Source organism: Tupaia chinensis, unplaced genomic scaffold (assembly GCF_000334495.1).
Source record: "Tupaia chinensis unplaced genomic scaffold, TupChi_1.0 Scaffold000612_1, whole genome shotgun sequence".
Taxonomy (NCBI): Eukaryota; Metazoa; Chordata; class Mammalia; order Scandentia; family Tupaiidae; genus Tupaia; species Tupaia belangeri.
In genome coordinates, this window is record NW_006160131.1 from 3,525,386 (window position 1) to 3,544,824 (window position 19,439).

The 19,439-nt window shown below is 36.2% G+C and overlaps 1 protein-coding gene across 1 annotated transcript in view; it reads right to left on the reverse strand.

Moving 5' to 3' along the window:
• Positions 1 to 19,439, reverse strand: part of CPEB4 (cytoplasmic polyadenylation element binding protein 4) — a gene marked incomplete in the record, with an annotated part of 76,718 nt that overhangs the window by 44,161 nt on the left and 13,118 nt on the right. Inside the window, 1 exon segment of the mRNA XM_014591745.2 lies at positions 6,950 to 7,031. Coding sequence (XP_014447231.1) covers positions 6,950 to 7,031 — 82 coding nt within the window.

The following is a 19,439-nucleotide window of genomic DNA, read 5'->3' on the forward strand; positions in this document are numbered from 1 at the left end:
TCCCCCCTGCAGAAGCCCCCCCCCCCCCCCCCCCCCCTGCCACAATGCTTCCAATCACTTGGTATCATCCAAAAAGAACAAGAAAGAAGGAGCTCTGTTCAGAAGGCTCCAGCCAAGCTTGTGGGCAGCTGCCTAGCAGCTTCTAACCCTTAAAGACTTGTAATATGTAAAGACCCCCCACACCCTAATTCACCAGATGACATTTGATACCATGTAATAGTAATTTATTTGTAAGGAGAAGTCCAAGTAAAATGAGTTGGTTTGTGTTACCCATTTCTTCTCCATGGCATTTGAATATCCTCCCACTAAATGACCCTGAAAGGAAAATGTCCATCTACCTTGAAAAGTTTGGCATGGGGTGTGGTTGGGGTGCAGAGTAATCTGTTCTCCAACCGCCATAGGCAAATCAATTCCAACAGAAAAAGGTTAAATGCTGTAAGAAATGATACTCCCCACACTGCTCTGGCCTGAAATAAATTATTCCAAAACTAAGACAATAGAGTCTACTTTCATAAGAACTCCTTTCATTCTTTAAAATTTTATTCCCAGATTACTTCAAATTTATAACCTAAGAAACAAAAATAAATGACAAAACTTCGCCCTATATTCAGCAGCTTTCATGGCAGGTTTTCAGAATTATCTCTCAGTCTACATAAAGTCAGTATCCATTGAAAATATCTGCTCTGAAATATCTTTATCAGTATACAAGATCTGTTCTCTAAGACACAGAAGTGACTACAATTCGAAGAAGAAAAATTTTGTTTCCTGGCTATTATATATTATTATGTCTTCTTTTAAAGTAACACTAAATTCATTTTCTCCATGTTATAGACATAGAATTTACATAATTATCCCAACATTCTCTTCCACTGACATAAAACTTTACAAGAAATTAATGAAACAAAGCTTTGTATACTAAACTTTCAAGATTTTCTCTTAGACAGAATATTATAAATTCCTTTGCTTAGCAACAAAGAAGAGAGGCACAGATGGAACCATCACTTGCCCACTCATTTAAGCATTTCTTTCAAACAAATTATGGCAATGAGAAATAGTGGGGGAAAGGCCCCTAAATTTAGTATGCAGATAAAGAAAGAATACCAAAAGTACTTTTAAATGCAAGGTCACAACACCTTCGGCAGTCAAGAATTAAATACACCACACTTTTGGATTAGATCCACACCTCTTAACTTTCATTTTTATTAAATAAAATGCATGAAGCAAGTGAGGCAGCACCGTGTTTAACTGTATAATATGTTCCCACTATTTACTCTACATATGCAGTAGGCTTCTTGGACAGCATAGGAATATGTAAGAGACTGGCACTTTAAAGCAGTGACATTTCTGAAGGCAGTGCTTGTTGCTTACATTCAAATTAAGTATTTGAACTGTCTACAACTCAGGCATTGTGGTGGATATGCTGAGTGCCCCTTTCCAAAAGATGAAAGCAGAATACATTCTAGTATGGTAAGAAGAGAAAGACTCTGCTTCCACAGTACTCAAAAGAAAACATGATGCTATTCTCACTCATATCTTAATTAATATCTGAAGAACTACTATGATGACCTTTGTTCTCTCAATAATTTTGCTGCCTCATTTTGGCTGTCTACTGGAATGAAGCAAATTGGATGTTAAGTGGTTTTCTCACATTGAATTTTAAATACTCAAGTAGAGCCAGCAAGTGGGGTGACGGTTAGTGTGGCTGGAGACCACACAGCTGACCGTGGTTGGAGTCCTAGGAACCTCAGCTTGAGACACTCAGTACAGGCCCAAAATCCCCAGAGGAGAATGGAAGCAAAGGGGCTTGGCATGGCCATCCTCCTCTCTGTCTCTATCTGTGTCTCTCTTTGGTGAGCACGTGGTTCCCATAGCAGAACTATAAACAAGTCCCTCACTCATTCACTCACACACACTGTCATGAAATTGTGGACTGCTACATTTTGTATGGTATTTGATAATCTTCAAGCACTATTTTATTGCCTTAGTTTACAGTGCTATTTTTCTCGGTTTCACTCTTAAAATTTCTATTTGGTTTAAATCTATATCCCTCCATTCTCTTCATGCACAGGATAGAGAAAAAGGTTCCTTAATTATCAGAGGTTTCTCCTACTATCCATTGAATAAATCACCACTTTGTTATTCTTTTTTTACTATGTCCAACCTATGCTTTAGAAGGCTAAAAACAGATGTATTTGCATGTGGTTTTAATCTATTTCATCCTGCTCCATTTCTAAATAATAAGCATCCATTTCACAAAAGAAAAAAACACAAATGATGGTAAAATACAATAGTCCCCAAACAATCATCTGGTTGAAGAAAATACTTGATAAATCTCTTAATACTGAAGGAAGGAACAAGCTGGCACCTACAAGATAAAATTCAAAATCACTCAATAGCTCAGGCTCTTAGCTTATAAGACCAGGGTTGTACAATAAGGAAAATGAAGTCATTCTCTCAGGAAGAGCTTCTGTGTAGTGACACTAGCATTGTTTATAAAGGCAATTACTATTTTCTAGATAAAAATAACATACAGAAATGCCAACTGACCAGAGACAGGACATGGAGATAAGGTATGGGAAGACCCCTTTCCTCCCAAAGAGCTTATCCCCCCAAATGTGGAAAAACTGATAGTAGCCTTAAAACTCTTAGAAAAACAATCTAAAAATAAACTATAAAAAAAATCACTAAAAGAAATTATGAAATGAAGCCTAAGTACTCCTTTTGAACATGTGTTAAAAAAAAAAAAAGATAAAAGGTTTCCAACAAACCAGTTGGAGTCAACAACACATTCATATTGAAATTCAAAAACTATATTTGAAGGTTCCTAGGCAGATTAAACATCTTGTTTGTTGATAGTAAAAATAAAAATTTTAAATCCTATTCCATCAAGGGAGATTTATTTTCTCAAATGGCAAGTACAAATTCAGTTTTCTGGCTTTTATTTTTTTAATATAAATTAAATAAAGCCACACCAATAGATACAACTTTAGTTGTTATATCAATTTTAGGCTTTATTTAAACATACAAACTGCATATTTATAAGAAATATTAAATGCAGGATAAAAATAAACAGAGCTACTTATAAAATATTCAATGAAATTATTTTTAAAACAAAATGAATCTAAATATAAAATCTGTCTTCGTATGGTAAGCTATTTAAAAATCAATTTACAAAGTCATCTTTTTAAAAATAATTATTGTATTTAACTTTATTTATTTAGTTAGTTTTTAATTTGATCAGAGAGGGACAGACCATGTATGAGAAAGAGAGAGAAAGTGAGAAAGCAAACCACCAGGTCCAGGACTCAAAACTGTGGCCAGCCATATGGGAGTCCAGCACCCTTAACCACCCTACCACCTGCTGGCCCCTACAAATTCATCTTTTGTAATTGAATTTTTTTTTGAGAGGCATATTGTTCTCTATTAGCCTACAGAAGTAATGCCAAGTTTTAATTTTCTATTTCTAAGGAAGCAGAGCACTGGGAGAAAGTGATAAAGCAACCCACCAGGCCCAGGACTCAAAACTGTGGCCAGCCATATGGGAGTCCAGCACCCTTAACCACCCTACCACCTGCTGGCCCCTACAAATTCATCTTTTGTAATTGAATTTTTTTTTGAGAGGCATATTGTTCTCTATTAGCCTACAGAAGTAATGCCAAGTTTTAATTTTCTATTTCTAAGGAAGCAGAGCACTGGGAGAGATATATTATTTATTTTCAAAATGGGGCTGGCAGATTTTAGATACTTACTTCAAAAGGACAATTTGTTATTTTTTAAGCAAAGTGTATCAACTTTAAACAAACTCCCACAATTGAATTGCTGGTAAATCAAGCCTAGTGTTCCTAAAACTACTCTCCAAATCAGAACAGAATTTGACAAGAAAATAGTATTTGCCCTATAGCGAAAACCTCTCAAAAAAAGAAAGAAAGAAAGAAAAGAAGGAAGGAAAGAAGGAAGTCGAGAATAACTAGCATTTTAGGACCATGCACTTACTCATCTTTGAATTCTTCATTACTCTTTGAAGGAAAAAAAAAAAATTTCACTTAGTATACCCAAACTTCACTCAGTATACTAAAGCACCTAAACTTAAACTAAAAATGGCTTTCTCATTTGATGAGCAAAATATGGATATAATAGCTGTTTCATAATGATCCACACCATTTGCGTGCAATGAACAAAGAGATATGTTGAATTTTATAGACAGATGATTTAATCCTCACAACCACCACAAACTACAGGGGCAGAATAGCAAGATGAATCCAAATTTGATTCTAAACCCAATGGTCTGTCCATTTTACCATGCTGCTTCTCATCAATCACAATTATACAGAAATCTTAATATTTCCAGACTATATCGATCAGACAGTTTTTTTTTGTTGTCAGACTTAACTTTTGATTATCCCTATAGAATCAGCTTAAAGAAATTTAATTGACATAGAAATTTCTAAGAAGACATCAAAAAAGAATACAGAATAAAAGCAGAACTTTACAGAACAGCTCATTTAGCAAACTATAGTAAAGAAACCTGAGAGATGTCCTGGCTAAAACTGATCAATCAAAGAAATCCTGCTAATCTTATTAGAATAATGTGTGTAGGGCCAGCAGATGGTGTAGTGGTTACATGGCTGGGCTCCCACATGGCCAACTGTGTTTCAAGTCCCAGACCTGGTGGCTTGAAACCACACTGGGCGTGTGTGCCCAAGATCCCGGGAGGAGAATGGAGGAGAAGGGATTGCAGTGTGGCCATCCTCCAGGGAGATGATTCTCACTTTCCCTCTTACTAATTCTGTATCTTTCTCTCCAGTGAGCACATGTACCCTAGGGCAAAAACTTCTAAAAAAAAAAAAAAAAAAAGAATGTGTGTGTGCAAAGGCATGTGCAAAGGCATATCTAACCTAAGTACTAAGCCTGAATTAGATGCATACCTCCTAGAACCTTCACATAATTGATTGTTAACTCTACTGCTCTATAACCTGTGGGTTTTTTTTAATAAAAACCATAGGCACTCACCATGAAAAATTATTTCTAGTTACTTCTTATCCCTAATTTCTAGTATATGGGAAGCTCTCCAAAAAAAAAAAAAAAGTTTGGTAAAGGAATTAAATACATTAAGAATAGAACAATTTCTTTCAGCTACTTTTCCTGTACTTAATTTTTATAAATTTATTTTATACATTTAGTCACTGTACATCACTACAGCTTGTAAAATGAATTTTCCCAGCCTGTACTTAACTTTTAATTTTTAAATAATTGTAGATTCACAGCAAGTTGCAAATAATGCAAAGAGATCCTCAGTACCCATTACCCAGTGTGCTCACATGGTAAAATCCTCTAGATCAACAGTAAAAATCAGAAAACTCTCACTCCAATTCAGACTTTATTCAGATTTTCCCTTTAGCTACTTTTAAAGAGTGTACAGTTTTTCTAGTGCTAGAAATAACTTTGGTGTCTTAATTTTTCTGATGAGAAATGAAGAGTTGAAAAGGCTGAGGATTACCCAAGTTCAAGTACTAAAACGTAGCACAAATGAAGCCATTTCTGAATGAGATCCTTTCCCCTCAGATACGGAGTGTGCACCTGGGTGAGCCATCCACCAGAACTCCATGAGACATTCAGTAAAGACCTTCAGAATATTCTTAAAGATCTCTAAATACTCTTAAAGACCTTCCAAATGCACTTTTTTAAAGTTACCTCATCAGATGGATACTTTTTTTTTTTTCACAGCATTTTTCTCTCTAGAATCTCAAAAGCTTTTCTCATTAAAAAGTTTACTATTGCTCTACCGAAAAAGACTGAAATGTTTTATATCATCAATAATATGTAAAACTAAACTCAAAGGAAAATGAGGCTAAGGCTGGTCACCACTTGAAGCCACAGTCTGCTTTGCCACCTTTGACATCTGTGCAAAGCTCTATGGCTGGCATGAAGCAGGCTCACAGACATGAATGAATGAATGAATGAATGAATGACTTAAACTGAATAACCAAACATAATAAACATTCCAAATTTCTCTTTAAAAACTCCTGCTTTTTAGTAAACACATTATTTGGGAAGAAAACTGTTTTGTTTTATAGAGTAATTTTCACAAAATCAGCGGTCTGGCCCTTACTTTGGTAATTTTCAACCCTGGCTACATGTTAACATCACCTAAGACATTAAAAAATAACATGCCATGCTCCCATCCCACATATGCGGCAGGGCCCAGACATCTGTATTTTATTTTTAAGGTTCTCCAGGTGATTCTACGTTTCTGATTATAAAGAGGAAGAAACTGAAACTGTCTCCTTCGAGATAACAAAGCCAGTCAGTAACAGAATTGAGACTGGAATCTAAGTAAGAATAGTAATTTTAAAAAAACACAATACATAGAAATAAATTCAAGAATTACAAAACTTCATTTTAACTTTGAAACTGTTGGCCATTATTTGAAAGACGAAACTAGGCAAAAATAAAATCTATTGACATTTGAACTCTTCCTGATATATAGTCACTGTTGTATGTGGGTAGACATAGAGGGGACTTCAAAAGTTCATGGAAAAAAATACAAGTTTATTTGGCACAGGAAATTTTTGATATCCACACCTAGTTTTTTCATAATATCCATTTTGCATAATTTTTTTAAAGAATTTATAAGTTCGAGGCAGTGGGAAGTTTTTGCCTGATGTAAAACCATTAGGCATATGGTTCATGTCTTTGAGTTGACAGTGCACTCAGCACAATCAGTATGCTAACAATATATTTCATTGATAGTATGATGGGTCTACTGTAGAGGCCATCAAATATGTCTACATGTCTGATTTCTTAACAAAGAGAGGTACATGTGTGAAACTGATAGAATTTACTGGATACAAAATATGGCTCCAAAGTACTGGTCATATTGCTCAGCAGAATAAATAGATAATATTTGTAACTATTTACTAAAATCAAATATTTATAATTCTAAACATACCTTTAATCGAATCATTTTCAGCTCTCATTATGTCAATGAGTGAACTCTCCAGTGAGTGCATGTCAAATGTCCGTGGACGATCCTGTAACACAAATAGCCACAAATCACTTTCTGAAATAGCATTTAAATATAAAAAGGACAATAGGCTGCATTTCATGTGATACAGATCAAAAAGTAGCAATTTTACTTCCTCTCTGCATAAGGTATGGTATTACTGCATATTATTATTAACACTTAGGAAAGATCAAAACCCACAAATGTATGTAAACAGGGTTAAGCAAAGTGCTTTGATTTCTAACAATTTTAACAAAAGTATCACTTTTACTCATAAAGTAGAAATCATTACAACTAATTTCTGTATTAGTTAAGAATATTAAAAATGCTTAAAAAGTCTTAATTTTACCACTCACTTAAGATTGCAATAACATGCAAAACTTTCTAAACTTGTTCTAGTTATCTACTAAACGGTGCCTATATGTGCTATTCCAAATAACTATATTTTCTTATAAACCAAGGTTTGAAAATAGTTATTAGCTGTCTTTAAGAACACTAAATGTCAAAGTATTCTAAAATAACTTTCTCTTATCATGAGAAGTCATAACAAGATAAATTATACCCTTATTTTAAGAAAATAAAAATACTATTATATCCATCTTTATATTACCAAGACTGTTCCTGAAAGTTAATAATTTACCTTTTCTAAAGATTTATTATTTGTTTATCTATTTATTTTTAGAGAGATTTTTGCTATAGGGCATGTGCCTGCACCAGAGACAGAGAGACAGAAAGTGAGAAACCACCCCACACCTCCCCGGGGAGATGGCCACACCACAATCCCTTCTCCTCCATTCTCCTCTCAGGATTTTGGACACGTACACACATGCACCCAGTGTGAGTCTTAAGCTGCTGGGTCTGGGACTTGAACCGCAGTCAACTACGTGGGAGTCCAGAGATGTAACCGCTATGCCATCTGCTGGTCCCTCTAAAGATTTATTTTTTAAATTAATAACTCAAATGGAAAGCAAACAACTCCTCTCAAAAATACACACACAAAAAAAATCATCTTGGTAGACTCTTCCCTCTACCAATAGAAAAATAAATCTGGAATAATGAAAATGAAGAGCTGCTTTCATTACTTCAAGGAGGTCTTCTGAAAGAAGAACAAGACAGTAAACTGCTAAAGCATGTCCATCCTGACCTACTCACCAATGCAACAAACTACTAGGTTCCCAAACAACCCAGCCATTACTTCTGCTAAATAAAGGATAAAAGGACACTGATCAGAGTTAGAATCTGGAAAATAAAACCCAAAGACATCCCAATTCATACTGACTACATCAACTTGTGATGCTAGACTTGACTTTGCTGCCATTAAAACTGAAAGAAAGAAAGGGCGTGGAGTACATTGCTGGTCTAACACCCTGGATTAACCAAGCATGTTTCAAGAGTGGGTGAGGAATCCTAAAATATACAAGGTCCCAACTGCTTTGGCATTCCTCAGGATGAAGAGTACTAGAGATAACTAAAATTAAAGCTCAGCTTGATATGTTAAAAACAGGAGATGAAAACATTTCAAAGTTAAACTCTAAGAGGAAGCAGTAATACATGCCTCTTACCCACTTTAAAAATACACACACACACACATGCAAAGACCACTGCAAGAGTAATAAAGAAAAAGGGGCTTCCAAAAGAATCTGACAAACAGGATTCTACAACTTTATCTTCAAGTATATTTTCACTCTTATTTATTTTTTAACTCAAAGCTTTGGCTTTTTTTAAAAAATCTACTCCATATTTTTTATCTTTTTTTTTTTTTCAAGTTTTGAGTAGCACATATACTCCATGGAATACTATTCAGCTATAAAAAACAAGGCCCTGGAATTTGAAAGGAAGTGGACAAATATGGAAGATTTGTTGCTGAGTGAAGCAAGTCAGGCTATGAAAAAGAGACACTATATCTCCACCTAACATATTCCGACTGTCCACACCCTTTGGCAGAGACTGAAAGACTGGAGGACATGCAGCATTAAAAATTGTTATGGACACTAGAGCCAAAGTAGAAAGAGTATGGGAGGGGAAGAGCATAGGAAAGGTAATTTGGGGGAAAAATAGAGAGGTAAGACATTTGTGGGACACAGATATGGTTTATTATTTGTTGATGAGGACGTGTATAGTATTCTTAACTGGGCTGGACTGAGGTGTATATCATGCTGGGTAAAGTCTCTTTACAATCTAAATGATCTATAGTGATTAGATGTATAAATAATAATTAAAATTAATTAAAAAAGAAAATACATAGGAAAAAAGTTTTGAGACCTTATTTTTCTGTCTTTCTAGCTAAGTTTTAGAATCTCCAGACTGACACAAAATATCCTTCACTGTAGAGCATTTCTCTATCCTCTTGACATTTCTCTGCACTTCTAAAACACCTCTCACTGTGTATGATAGTTATGCTTCCCTGAAATAGGGACCAGTCCTCCTGACCTGACCTCTTTATGTTCACAAAATTGTTTCATAATGCACTTCTTTTTTTAAGGTTTTTGCCATAGGGCACATGTGCTCACTAGAGAGAGACAGAGAGGGAAAGTAAGAAATCAGCCCCCAAGGTGGATGGCCATGTCATAATTCCCTCTCCTTTCTCCTCTTGGGATTTTGGATATGCATACCCAGCATGATTTTCAAGTTGCTGGGTCCAGGACTCAAACGTCAGTTAGCCAAGTAGGAGTCTAACACCTTAACCACTAGGCCACCTGCTGGCCCCACAATGCACTTTTCACTCCCTCACTGCGAGTAATCCAAAGGCAGATTTATTTGTATATAACCCAACATTCGAAGTATTTAGAAGAGACTATTGTAGGTATTCTCCCCCACCAGATGAGAGAGCTGGAGTGGGGATGAAGATGGGGAAGCGGGGACAGACGCCTTAAAATGCTATTCTACTTCAAACTGGTATGACTCCACAGTATTTTTCCCCGCCTTTCCTGCCAAACTTTTCCTCATCATCCTTATCTCGCCACATGGTCTATGGAGAAGCAGGGATACATATAACTAGAATCAGACCTTTTAAGGGTTAGCAGTCATAAAAGGGAGATTCTAATCTGTCGTGTACTTGCTCATGTCAAGCACTGAAGTAAATCAAAACTATTATTGCATATTCTTGTGGATGTGAGACATAATTTGAGGTTTAAAGTTCATACAAAGTTGTACTATCTTCTTCTACAGGAGCTGGATTTGTTCTCTTTTGGCATCTAGGGACTACATCCATAACAGGGCCATTCACTACCTCCACCTCCAACACGAATCAGCCTTGGAAGGAATAATTCTCAGTGTTCACTTGGCTGTGTCCTTTGTGAGTTTTCTAAGGGCAGAAACTACACTTCACACCAATGTTCACAGAATATTGACCTCAAATACCACAGCCATCGAGACAGCCCAGAAGGGTCTCAGGTGGCAGAAGCTCCGTGGCAGACAGCGAGTTTATATATTACCATTTTCTGTGTGTCATGACGTGAAACAGGTTAAGAAACACTGTCCAACACCGGTTTCATTGTGCCTCACACAGTCCTAGCAGGAAGAAGGCATGCAAATGTTTGGTAAATCAACAAATGAATTCTTTCAAATAATTGTGAAACATTTAAAATACTACTTCTCTCCTACTTCCTTACGTTAAGGTAGATTTTCATATTCCCCCATTTCCAGTATAGAGTGGCATGTTTTCTTTTGCCAGAAGAATGGAGTGGAAAAAGAAAATTTAGTCTATTCATTGTTTTTCATGTAACTAAAGTACTAAGCAATCTTGTCGATTTCTCTGACTTGCATTTTACCAACCACTGAATGAATTATAAGAGCATCAAAGAGAAGAAATTAAAAAATTTAACAGTGTTTTTATTTGGATTGTTTTGCAAGAGTTGTTTCCAGTAAGCCAAGAATCTTCTTTAGCCATAAGTTTCTGGATGTGGTACAGATTCAGTATACCTTATCCAAAATGCTTGGGAAGTGTTTCACATTTCAGATATTTTCAGGTTTTGGAATATTTGCATATCTAAGTGAGATATCTTACAAATGGGATCCAAATCCAAACACAAAATTCACTTATGTTTAATGTACACCTTCTACACAATATCCTGATGGTAATATCATATAATATTTTAGTATTGTAGCATTTTTACCATGACCCATCACATGAGGTCAGATATGGACTTTTCCAATAATGGTACCATGTTGGCACTTGGAAAGTTTCATATTGTGGGGCATTTTGGACTTCAGATTTTCAGGTTAGGGATGCTCAGCTTGAACTAGAATTTCATAAACCACTTCACATCCTATTCACCCCATACACTGGAAACATGTTTTATGTAGCTTGAAACATAAAGATGCTTGCTAAATTAATAACCACTGGCTTCTAGCTGGCAAAGCACATCAAAACTAAATCCTAAAGGAAAATTTTAAATTTCAGTAATATTTTATGGGACGAAAGAAAACTCCTGTATCCACTTTACACTGACATATAGTTTTCCTTTAATTTGTCATGACTTTATATAGAAGTGACAAGTTGACACCAGTATATAAACTCTGCTCAATTGGTACACTCAGATGCAATGTGTTGAGAAGTATTCTCGGGTTCTATATGAATTCGGAAATAAACTGCCTTAACAGATGCTGATTACTTAATACAAGGTATGAAGCCTGACAGCAGCACAAGTACCACGTTCTTGCCAACCCTGGTCTAATGAGCATTCTTCCCCAAAACACAAACTTACTAACATTTATTATAAGCTACTTTTCACTTATATAATATTTTCCTTTTTTTAATTGCCAGAGGGCACATGTGCTTACTAGAGAGAGATGGACAGCAAGAGGACTAGAAAGCACCCCACAATGGAGAGTGGTCACAGTACTCCTCCTTCCTCTCCATTTCTCCCTTCTGTGAGGATCTGGGACATGTGTATATAAATGCCACACATGTTTTCTTATGTCACCAGGGTGGGGTCCAAACTATAGTTGGCCCCAAGGGATCTGGTTTCCCCCCCATAACCACTAGGCTAAGGAGCTGGCTCTACTTTTTATTTTTATTATTTATTTATTTATTTATTGAGAGGTTTTTGCCACAGGATGCGTGCACTCACCAGAAAGACAGAAAGAAACAGAGAGACGGAAAGCAAGAATTAACCCCCCAGGGGGGATGGCCACACCACAATCCATTCTCCATTCTCCTCTCGGGATCTTGGGCACGCACACACACACGCCCAGAGTGAGTACAAGCCACCGGGTCCGGGACTTGAACTACAGTTGACTACATGGGAGTTCAGTAACATAGCCATTATGCTAACTGCTGGTCCTAACTTTTTATTTCTTATGAAGCTCTAGTAATTCAAAGAGTTCAAAAGTCATGCATTTGTGTCAAGTAAACATTCTATTCTCAAAGAGAATCCAAAGTTATCATTCTTGATTTATTCCCTCATTGTTTTTTCCTGTCCATTTTTAATATGTGATTTTTAAAAATCCTAAAATATGTTTGTGTCATTAGGAAGTAGAGAGGTAGAGACATAAATAAGTAAGTACAAGGTCTAAAAACAGCATGGACAATGCTGGTTTTCCTATCCAACAACCAGAGTCAAGTCCAAGAAATAACAGTGCTTTCGGGATCAGCAGATGGTGTAATAGTTACATCACTGAACTCCCATGCAGTTGACCGTGGTTCGAGTTCTGGACCTGGCAGCTTGAAACTCAAGCCAGGTGCATGTGCATGCATGCCCAAGATCCCAAGAGGAGAATGAAGGAGAAGGGATTGCAGCGTGGCCATCCCCCCTAGGGGGGTGATTTCTCACTTTCTGTCTTTCTGTCTTTGTGGCAAGCGCATGCCCTATAGCAAAAAATCTCACTTTAAAAAAAAAAGGGGAACCAGCAGTTAGCGTAATGGCTATGTCGCTGGACTTCCACGTAGTCGACCACGGTTCACATCCCGGACCTGGTGGCTTAAAACTCACGCCGGGCGCATATGCATGCATGCCCAAGATCCCAAGAGGAGAATGAAGGAGAAGGGATTGCAGCATGACCATCCCCCCGGGGGGTGATTTCTTGCTTTCTGTCTCTAATGTCTCTCTCTGTCTGGCGAGCGCACACGCCCTATAGTGAAAATCTCTAAAAAAAAAAAAAAAGAAAGAAAGAAAGAAAGAAAAAAATAACAGATCTTCAATTTCCATATTTCATTTTCTAATTTGGCCTTTTTTGATTGCTAACTGAACCAAATATAACCACTGACCTATTTTCTAGGATCCACTTCCCAGAAAACGAAACTGTGAAGTAGAAATGTTGCTAAGTAACGATATTTCTTGATTGAACTTGAGCTAAGGACCAAAATATGAACACCAGCATCAATCAAATGAGCATTAGACAGTAATATGTGCCTAGCATATTATGTGAGCTTGGGCACTTTCATCCTCTAGACCAAGTGATCCATAAAAGGAAGGGTTTTGATGTCCCTTTCATAGCTCCAAAATACATCTGTATTCTACATAGCATATTTCAATATTCTATGATGTCTGTCTAGAATTTAAATTATAATGACAATTATGGCAGAAACAAAAATGTAATGAGAATGACTAATCAAAGTTCATCATTTTTTGCCCACAAAAAGGCAGGGGTCGATGACAGATTAATAAGAAAATGAACCCTCACAGTCTTAAAAGGACAGTCACTGCATTTTCATGATGTTATACATAATGCAAAATAACAAGATTTTTCAGGAAAAAGATCTACTTAAAACAATTTGTTGCAGAGAAGGGAAGTAAAGTGCCCTGATTTTGGATAAAAGGACAAAGAATCTCTTATAAAACAAAAATACCAATAATTCTATTTGTTTCAATCTAACACTTCCAGTTTCTCTTGGCAGTCTTAAGAGAGAAAAAGGAGAGCAGAACTACTCTTTATTAAGATCTAAATACCTGACATTATTCTGGTACATTGTGAGTATAGGTTGAGCATCCCTAATTCAAAATTCCAAAATCTGAAATGCTCTAAAACTTTTAGACTGTCAACATGACATCACAAGTGGAAATTTTCACACCTGACCTCATGTGATGGGTCACAGTCAAAATGCTGCAATATAAAAATATTGCATAAAATTACCCTCAGGCTACTTGTAAGATGTGTATGAAACACAAATGGATTTCAACTTTGGACTGTGTCTTATCCCTAAGATATCTCATTATGTGTATGCAACTATTCCGAAAGCTCTAAAATGTTAAACCCTCCTGGTCCTTGAAATGTTAAACCCTTCTGGTCCCAAGCATTTCAGATAAGGAATACTCAATTTATATTGTCTTAATTAACCCTTGAATCTCCTAAGTTCAATTTTATAATTTGTTTCAATAGCAAACAAGACAAAAAACAACAACCTGGGACTAAAGAAAACTTAACATGGTTTACTGCATATAGAGGTTACTGTGTAATTTAGTAGCAGAGTTAGGATTCAAGTCTAAGGCTAACTCTCTCTCCAGGTGATGGGTAAGTTAACTTTAAAGGACCATACTAAGACATGCATTTCAATAAAGGAGGCATTCTGCTTTAAGGGCTCTGAGGGCATGAATGAACTGGCTAGCACTGGCAAATAGTTGGCATTCAAAAATTACCTAACAAAGGGAACCAGCAGTTAGTGTAATGGCTATGTCGCTGGACTCCCACGCAGTCGACCACGGTTCGCGTCCCGGACCCAGTGTCTTAAAACTCACGCCGGGCGCATGTGCGTGCGTGCCCAATATCCCAAGAGGAGAATGGAGGAGAAGGGATTGCGGCGTGACCATACCCCCTGGGGGGTGATTTCTTGCTTTCTGTCTCTATGTCTCTCTCTGTCTGTCTGGCGAGCGCACGCGCCCTATAGCGAAAATCTCTCCAAGGAAAAAAAAAAAAGAAAAGAAAAATTACCTAACAAATAAAAAATATATAAAAGGGCAATAGAGAATGATATCAGAGATATTAAAACCATAAGAGAATAAGGACTTATTTTCCTTCTCCCTGTTGGGATAGCAAAGAGCTATGGCACACAAATCAGAGACACACACCAGCATCTCTAAATTACCTACTGCTAAACACAGCAGTGGACGTGATAGTAATAGTAACAGTAGTAATAATACAGCAGCTGGATGTACAGTATATGATACGATTAATATTTATAATATTAATATTATATAAGCTAAGAAAACTTTATTGAAATGCTTGGACTTCATTTCATTTTGTAATCTTAATTTTTATATATTCAGTCCTTCATAGCCCTAGGTTCTTCGCCCATGAATTCAATTTTCTTGAAAATATTTGAGAAAAATCAAAATAAAAAATAACAATATTTACAGTAAAAGAAATACATTTTAAAAATACATATAACAACTACTTCCATAGCATTTACATTGTTACCAGGTATTATAAATAATCTAGAGATGGGAAAGTACATAGAAGGATATAATACATAATTTTATATAAGGAACTAGAGTATACATAAATTTTGGTATCCACAGGGGGTCCTGAACTCATTTCCTTTCAGATACTGAAGGACTTTATTTAAAATACTGAATTAAATGTCAGTAAATGGTTGGTTTTAATTTCTGTCATCTCTACTTCACAGGATAAGTTTTTTTTTGAGAGGTTTTCGCTATAAGGGCGCGTGCGCTCGCCAGACAGACAGAGAGAGACATAGAGACAGAAAGCGAGAAATCACACCCCCAGGAGGGATGGTCACACCGCAATCCCTTCTCCTCCATTCTCCTCTCGGGATCTTGGGCACGCACGCACACGTGCCCGGCGTGAGTTCTAAGCCATTGGGTCCGGGACGCGAACCACGGTCAACTACGTGGGAGTCCAGTGACATAGCCATTACGCTAACTGCTGGTTCCCATTCACAGAATAATTTTTTTTTAAATGAAAAACATAATACTACTATGAAAATGAAAGTTAATCAAAGTAACCTTCTGACAAAAACAAAATGATCATTTCAAAGGACAGTATCTTTTCGTTTTAATATATAGGTGAATAATCCTTTTTGCCATGGGAAAAAGACCAACATCAGCTTATAGCTGAGAACAAGGTTTTCTGTAACATTCTAGAAGTAACCACAAGAAGCACGTGAACCTGTTGGTCTATTACAATAAGGAAGAACAACTAAATTGTAATTATGCCACAAATCAAAATAATCATTCATGCCAATTTTTTTTTTAAACATCCAGATGGATGATCTAAGTTAGTGTTTCTCATACTTGAGAGTACATCAGAATCACCTCTAGGTCTTATTAAAACACAGACTACCGGGTGAGCCTCGCCTTAGTTTCTCATTCAACATATCTGGGTAGGGCCCAAGAATTCACATTTCTGACAAGTGTCCAAACAATGCCAGAATAACACTTTGAGAACCACGGGTTTAAACATTCTATTCAACAGGTTACACCTTCGTTAGATACTAGTGGTGTGAAGTATACTTTACATCCTGATTGACTTGCTGTGATATAGTCCATGCTAAATATTCTACAGAAAATATTTGAAGGTATTTTTAAGAAGGAAAGGACTTTTCCCACAAAATCTAAAGCAAAGTTCTTTCTTCCAAGCTCTAACATATATACCTTGGGAAAAGATTACAATCAAGCTCAATTTCAACAAAAACAAAGTCACTCTTTAAGAAAAGATGCCTGAAGATGTGAGGGGTTCACCATCAAGAACAAAACAAATATAAATCTAGTGCTTACCTTCTTACAATAATATATAATCTTTGGCACCTACATGTTGGTATCTTAAGCATATGGCTACTTATTTCACTCCATAATTCAAAATATCTATCTTTCAGGTATTTACTAAAGATGTGTCTCCTCTCTTGAAACTATTAGCCAGCCATCTCTAGTCAAGAGGAAGAAAAGATATACTAATTACTCATTCCTGTAGAGTCTACCTATTTATCAAGTCACATCAGCAGAAAACTGTACTATATTTCCTTGTCCCTGTTGACCTGCCTTTATAGAACTGTTTTAATAATACGATGTCAGAGTTTAATAAATAGAAAATGTTAGTACCTGCCACTTGTCAAACATCTGTGGATATTCTTGTAACACCTGTTATCAAGGAAAATTCATTACGTCTGTCAATGCCCCATGATTAGAGACCCACAAGGCAAATTTCTCCCAGAAAAGTTTCACTCTTGTTTAAAAGTATGCTTAGTTTCATAAGAGACTAAGAGTTACAAAACTCATCATACTTTATTTTTTATCTTAAATGTTGAAATGGTCATAGTTATTTCATGCTCAGAAATAATTACTCTCAGCTTAAATTTTCTCCTCTAAATGTACTCCTTGCTAACTACACCACCACTCCACTACTGGTTCTTTTTATACTTGAGTTAGTGTGTTCTAGCATTGTTAGACTGAGTTTAAAACAAAACATAACCAATTAAATGTAATAACATTATTAAGAACCAAACCCCAAATTCAGTTACCCTTTTTACTTATTCTCTTTCTATAAAAACATAAATTACTAGGGTCATCAATTCTCAGACTGTTACATATCTATATCAGGCTATGTAAGTTTTGCTTTCCGGTTTAAACTTTCCCTGGTGAAGAAGGGAAAGGAAAATATTTTGGTTTAAAAGGAAAAATCTAAGCCAATGTGTCAGCTGCCAAAATAAATAGGAAGTTTCAGATGCCAGTAGAGCCCATAATTAATCAAGGTTAACTATGGAAGTTTTAATCTAAGATCTGCCAAAATGTAAATATTCTTCTTGGATTAAATAGGTAATTCACAGATCAAGAGTTGATTATATAGTCCACTTTCAAGATTCCACTTCCAAATGGCCTTCACGTCCCTGTGCAGGCAAGTCCCTTTACCCTTGGATCCCTCTTAGCACTCTGACAGCTCATGATATTGACAAGCTCTGTTACAACTATCCCTCCACTAGCTTCAAGTTTCACTCATCTCCATATACACGTTATGTGAATATGCTGTAAACACATCACCACAAATATGAGGGTACTGCAAAAAAATTCATGGAAAAATGGATTTAAAGTGCAAGTTTATTTGGGGCAAACATTTTTTAAAATCCACATAGTTCTTCATAATATGCATGTTCCATGAACTTTTTGGAGATCCCTCATATGGAAAGTGGCTAAAATGTTTCTGCTGGTTCTATGTTCTGCATCTTACACGATGCACATCTTACACGAGCCATCTATCTTTTACATACCTTCATTTCTCACAACCAACATGCAGTGCCAATAATCACTACCCTCATTTTAGACAACTGAAACTAATTGAAGTTAACTAACTACCCTCAATGTCACACAGTAAGTGGTGGAGTCTGACTTCAGAGCAGAAGCTCAGAAAAGTGGTCCATTTAAATGAACCTCATCATGACCTAGAATTTTTTATTCTTTCGACAACTGTACAGTATGAAGTTATCATTCATTGTATATGCCTGACCTGAATGGAGACAACAAGTGTGAGAGGCTGAAGTCAAAAAGGGAACTATCTGAAGTAGGAAAAACCACATTAAATAGCATCTCATATTTTTTTTTTAGCAAGTTCCCTCTTCAGTCACTACTTCTGCATCATGACCTACTTAATGAGGTGCAGAGTCTTAGAGATCTTCAATTTCTAAATGTTCCCTAACAGAATTACAAACTATAACTAAATTCATGAATGTCTTCAAGATATTACCCTGACTGGATCAATAGTTTCATTTGGTTCCTACGTGAACTGACAAATCAGAAGATCTCTCCAGACAACTTTTGAGAAGTTTTTCTGTTATTTCACTTTAATTAAATAAATCACTCATTTTGAGCTTCAGAAGTCCTTAAAGTGATGAACATTGTTTAATCATCACTTATTTCTATTAAAAAAATAAACTGGAATTCTAGTCTTGATTAGTCCATTTCTGCATCAATAGATAGCTTTTTCTTAAAAATCTGTTCCTTCTAGCCTTGCCAGGGAGAAATAACTAAAATTTATTAGAAGGGTTGAGGTCGAATCACTATTTACTTTGCAAGTGATCTTGACATTGCACTATAATGGAACTTTGATTTCATCAGCAAAATAAGAGTAATAATACCTCCCTTATAAAACCGTAGTGAGGAGTAAATGACATAGAGTATGGGGTAGCACATGTGCAAAGCCTGGTAGGTGGTAGACAGTCTCACTGTCCCTTCTCTTTGGTACAATGAAAAAGAGCATGCAATACATTTTCAATTAGGAATTGGTTATATATGAATAATTAGGCTGTTCTATGTTACTCCTTTAGCAATTTTCATAGAGATAATAAAAATAAGTCCAAACCTATGAAACCAATAATATCAGTATAAGATTCTTCCTACCTAGTAAACTATTTAGAGCAAGACGCCATTAATTTAAGGAAATTAGGTAAATAGTACTCAAACCCAGCCCTGAGGAATGAAGTCCCGAAGACCCCAGAAGACTCCTGAGGGTCAGGGTTCTTCTTCTCCATGTATGCAAGATCAGGGTCCAG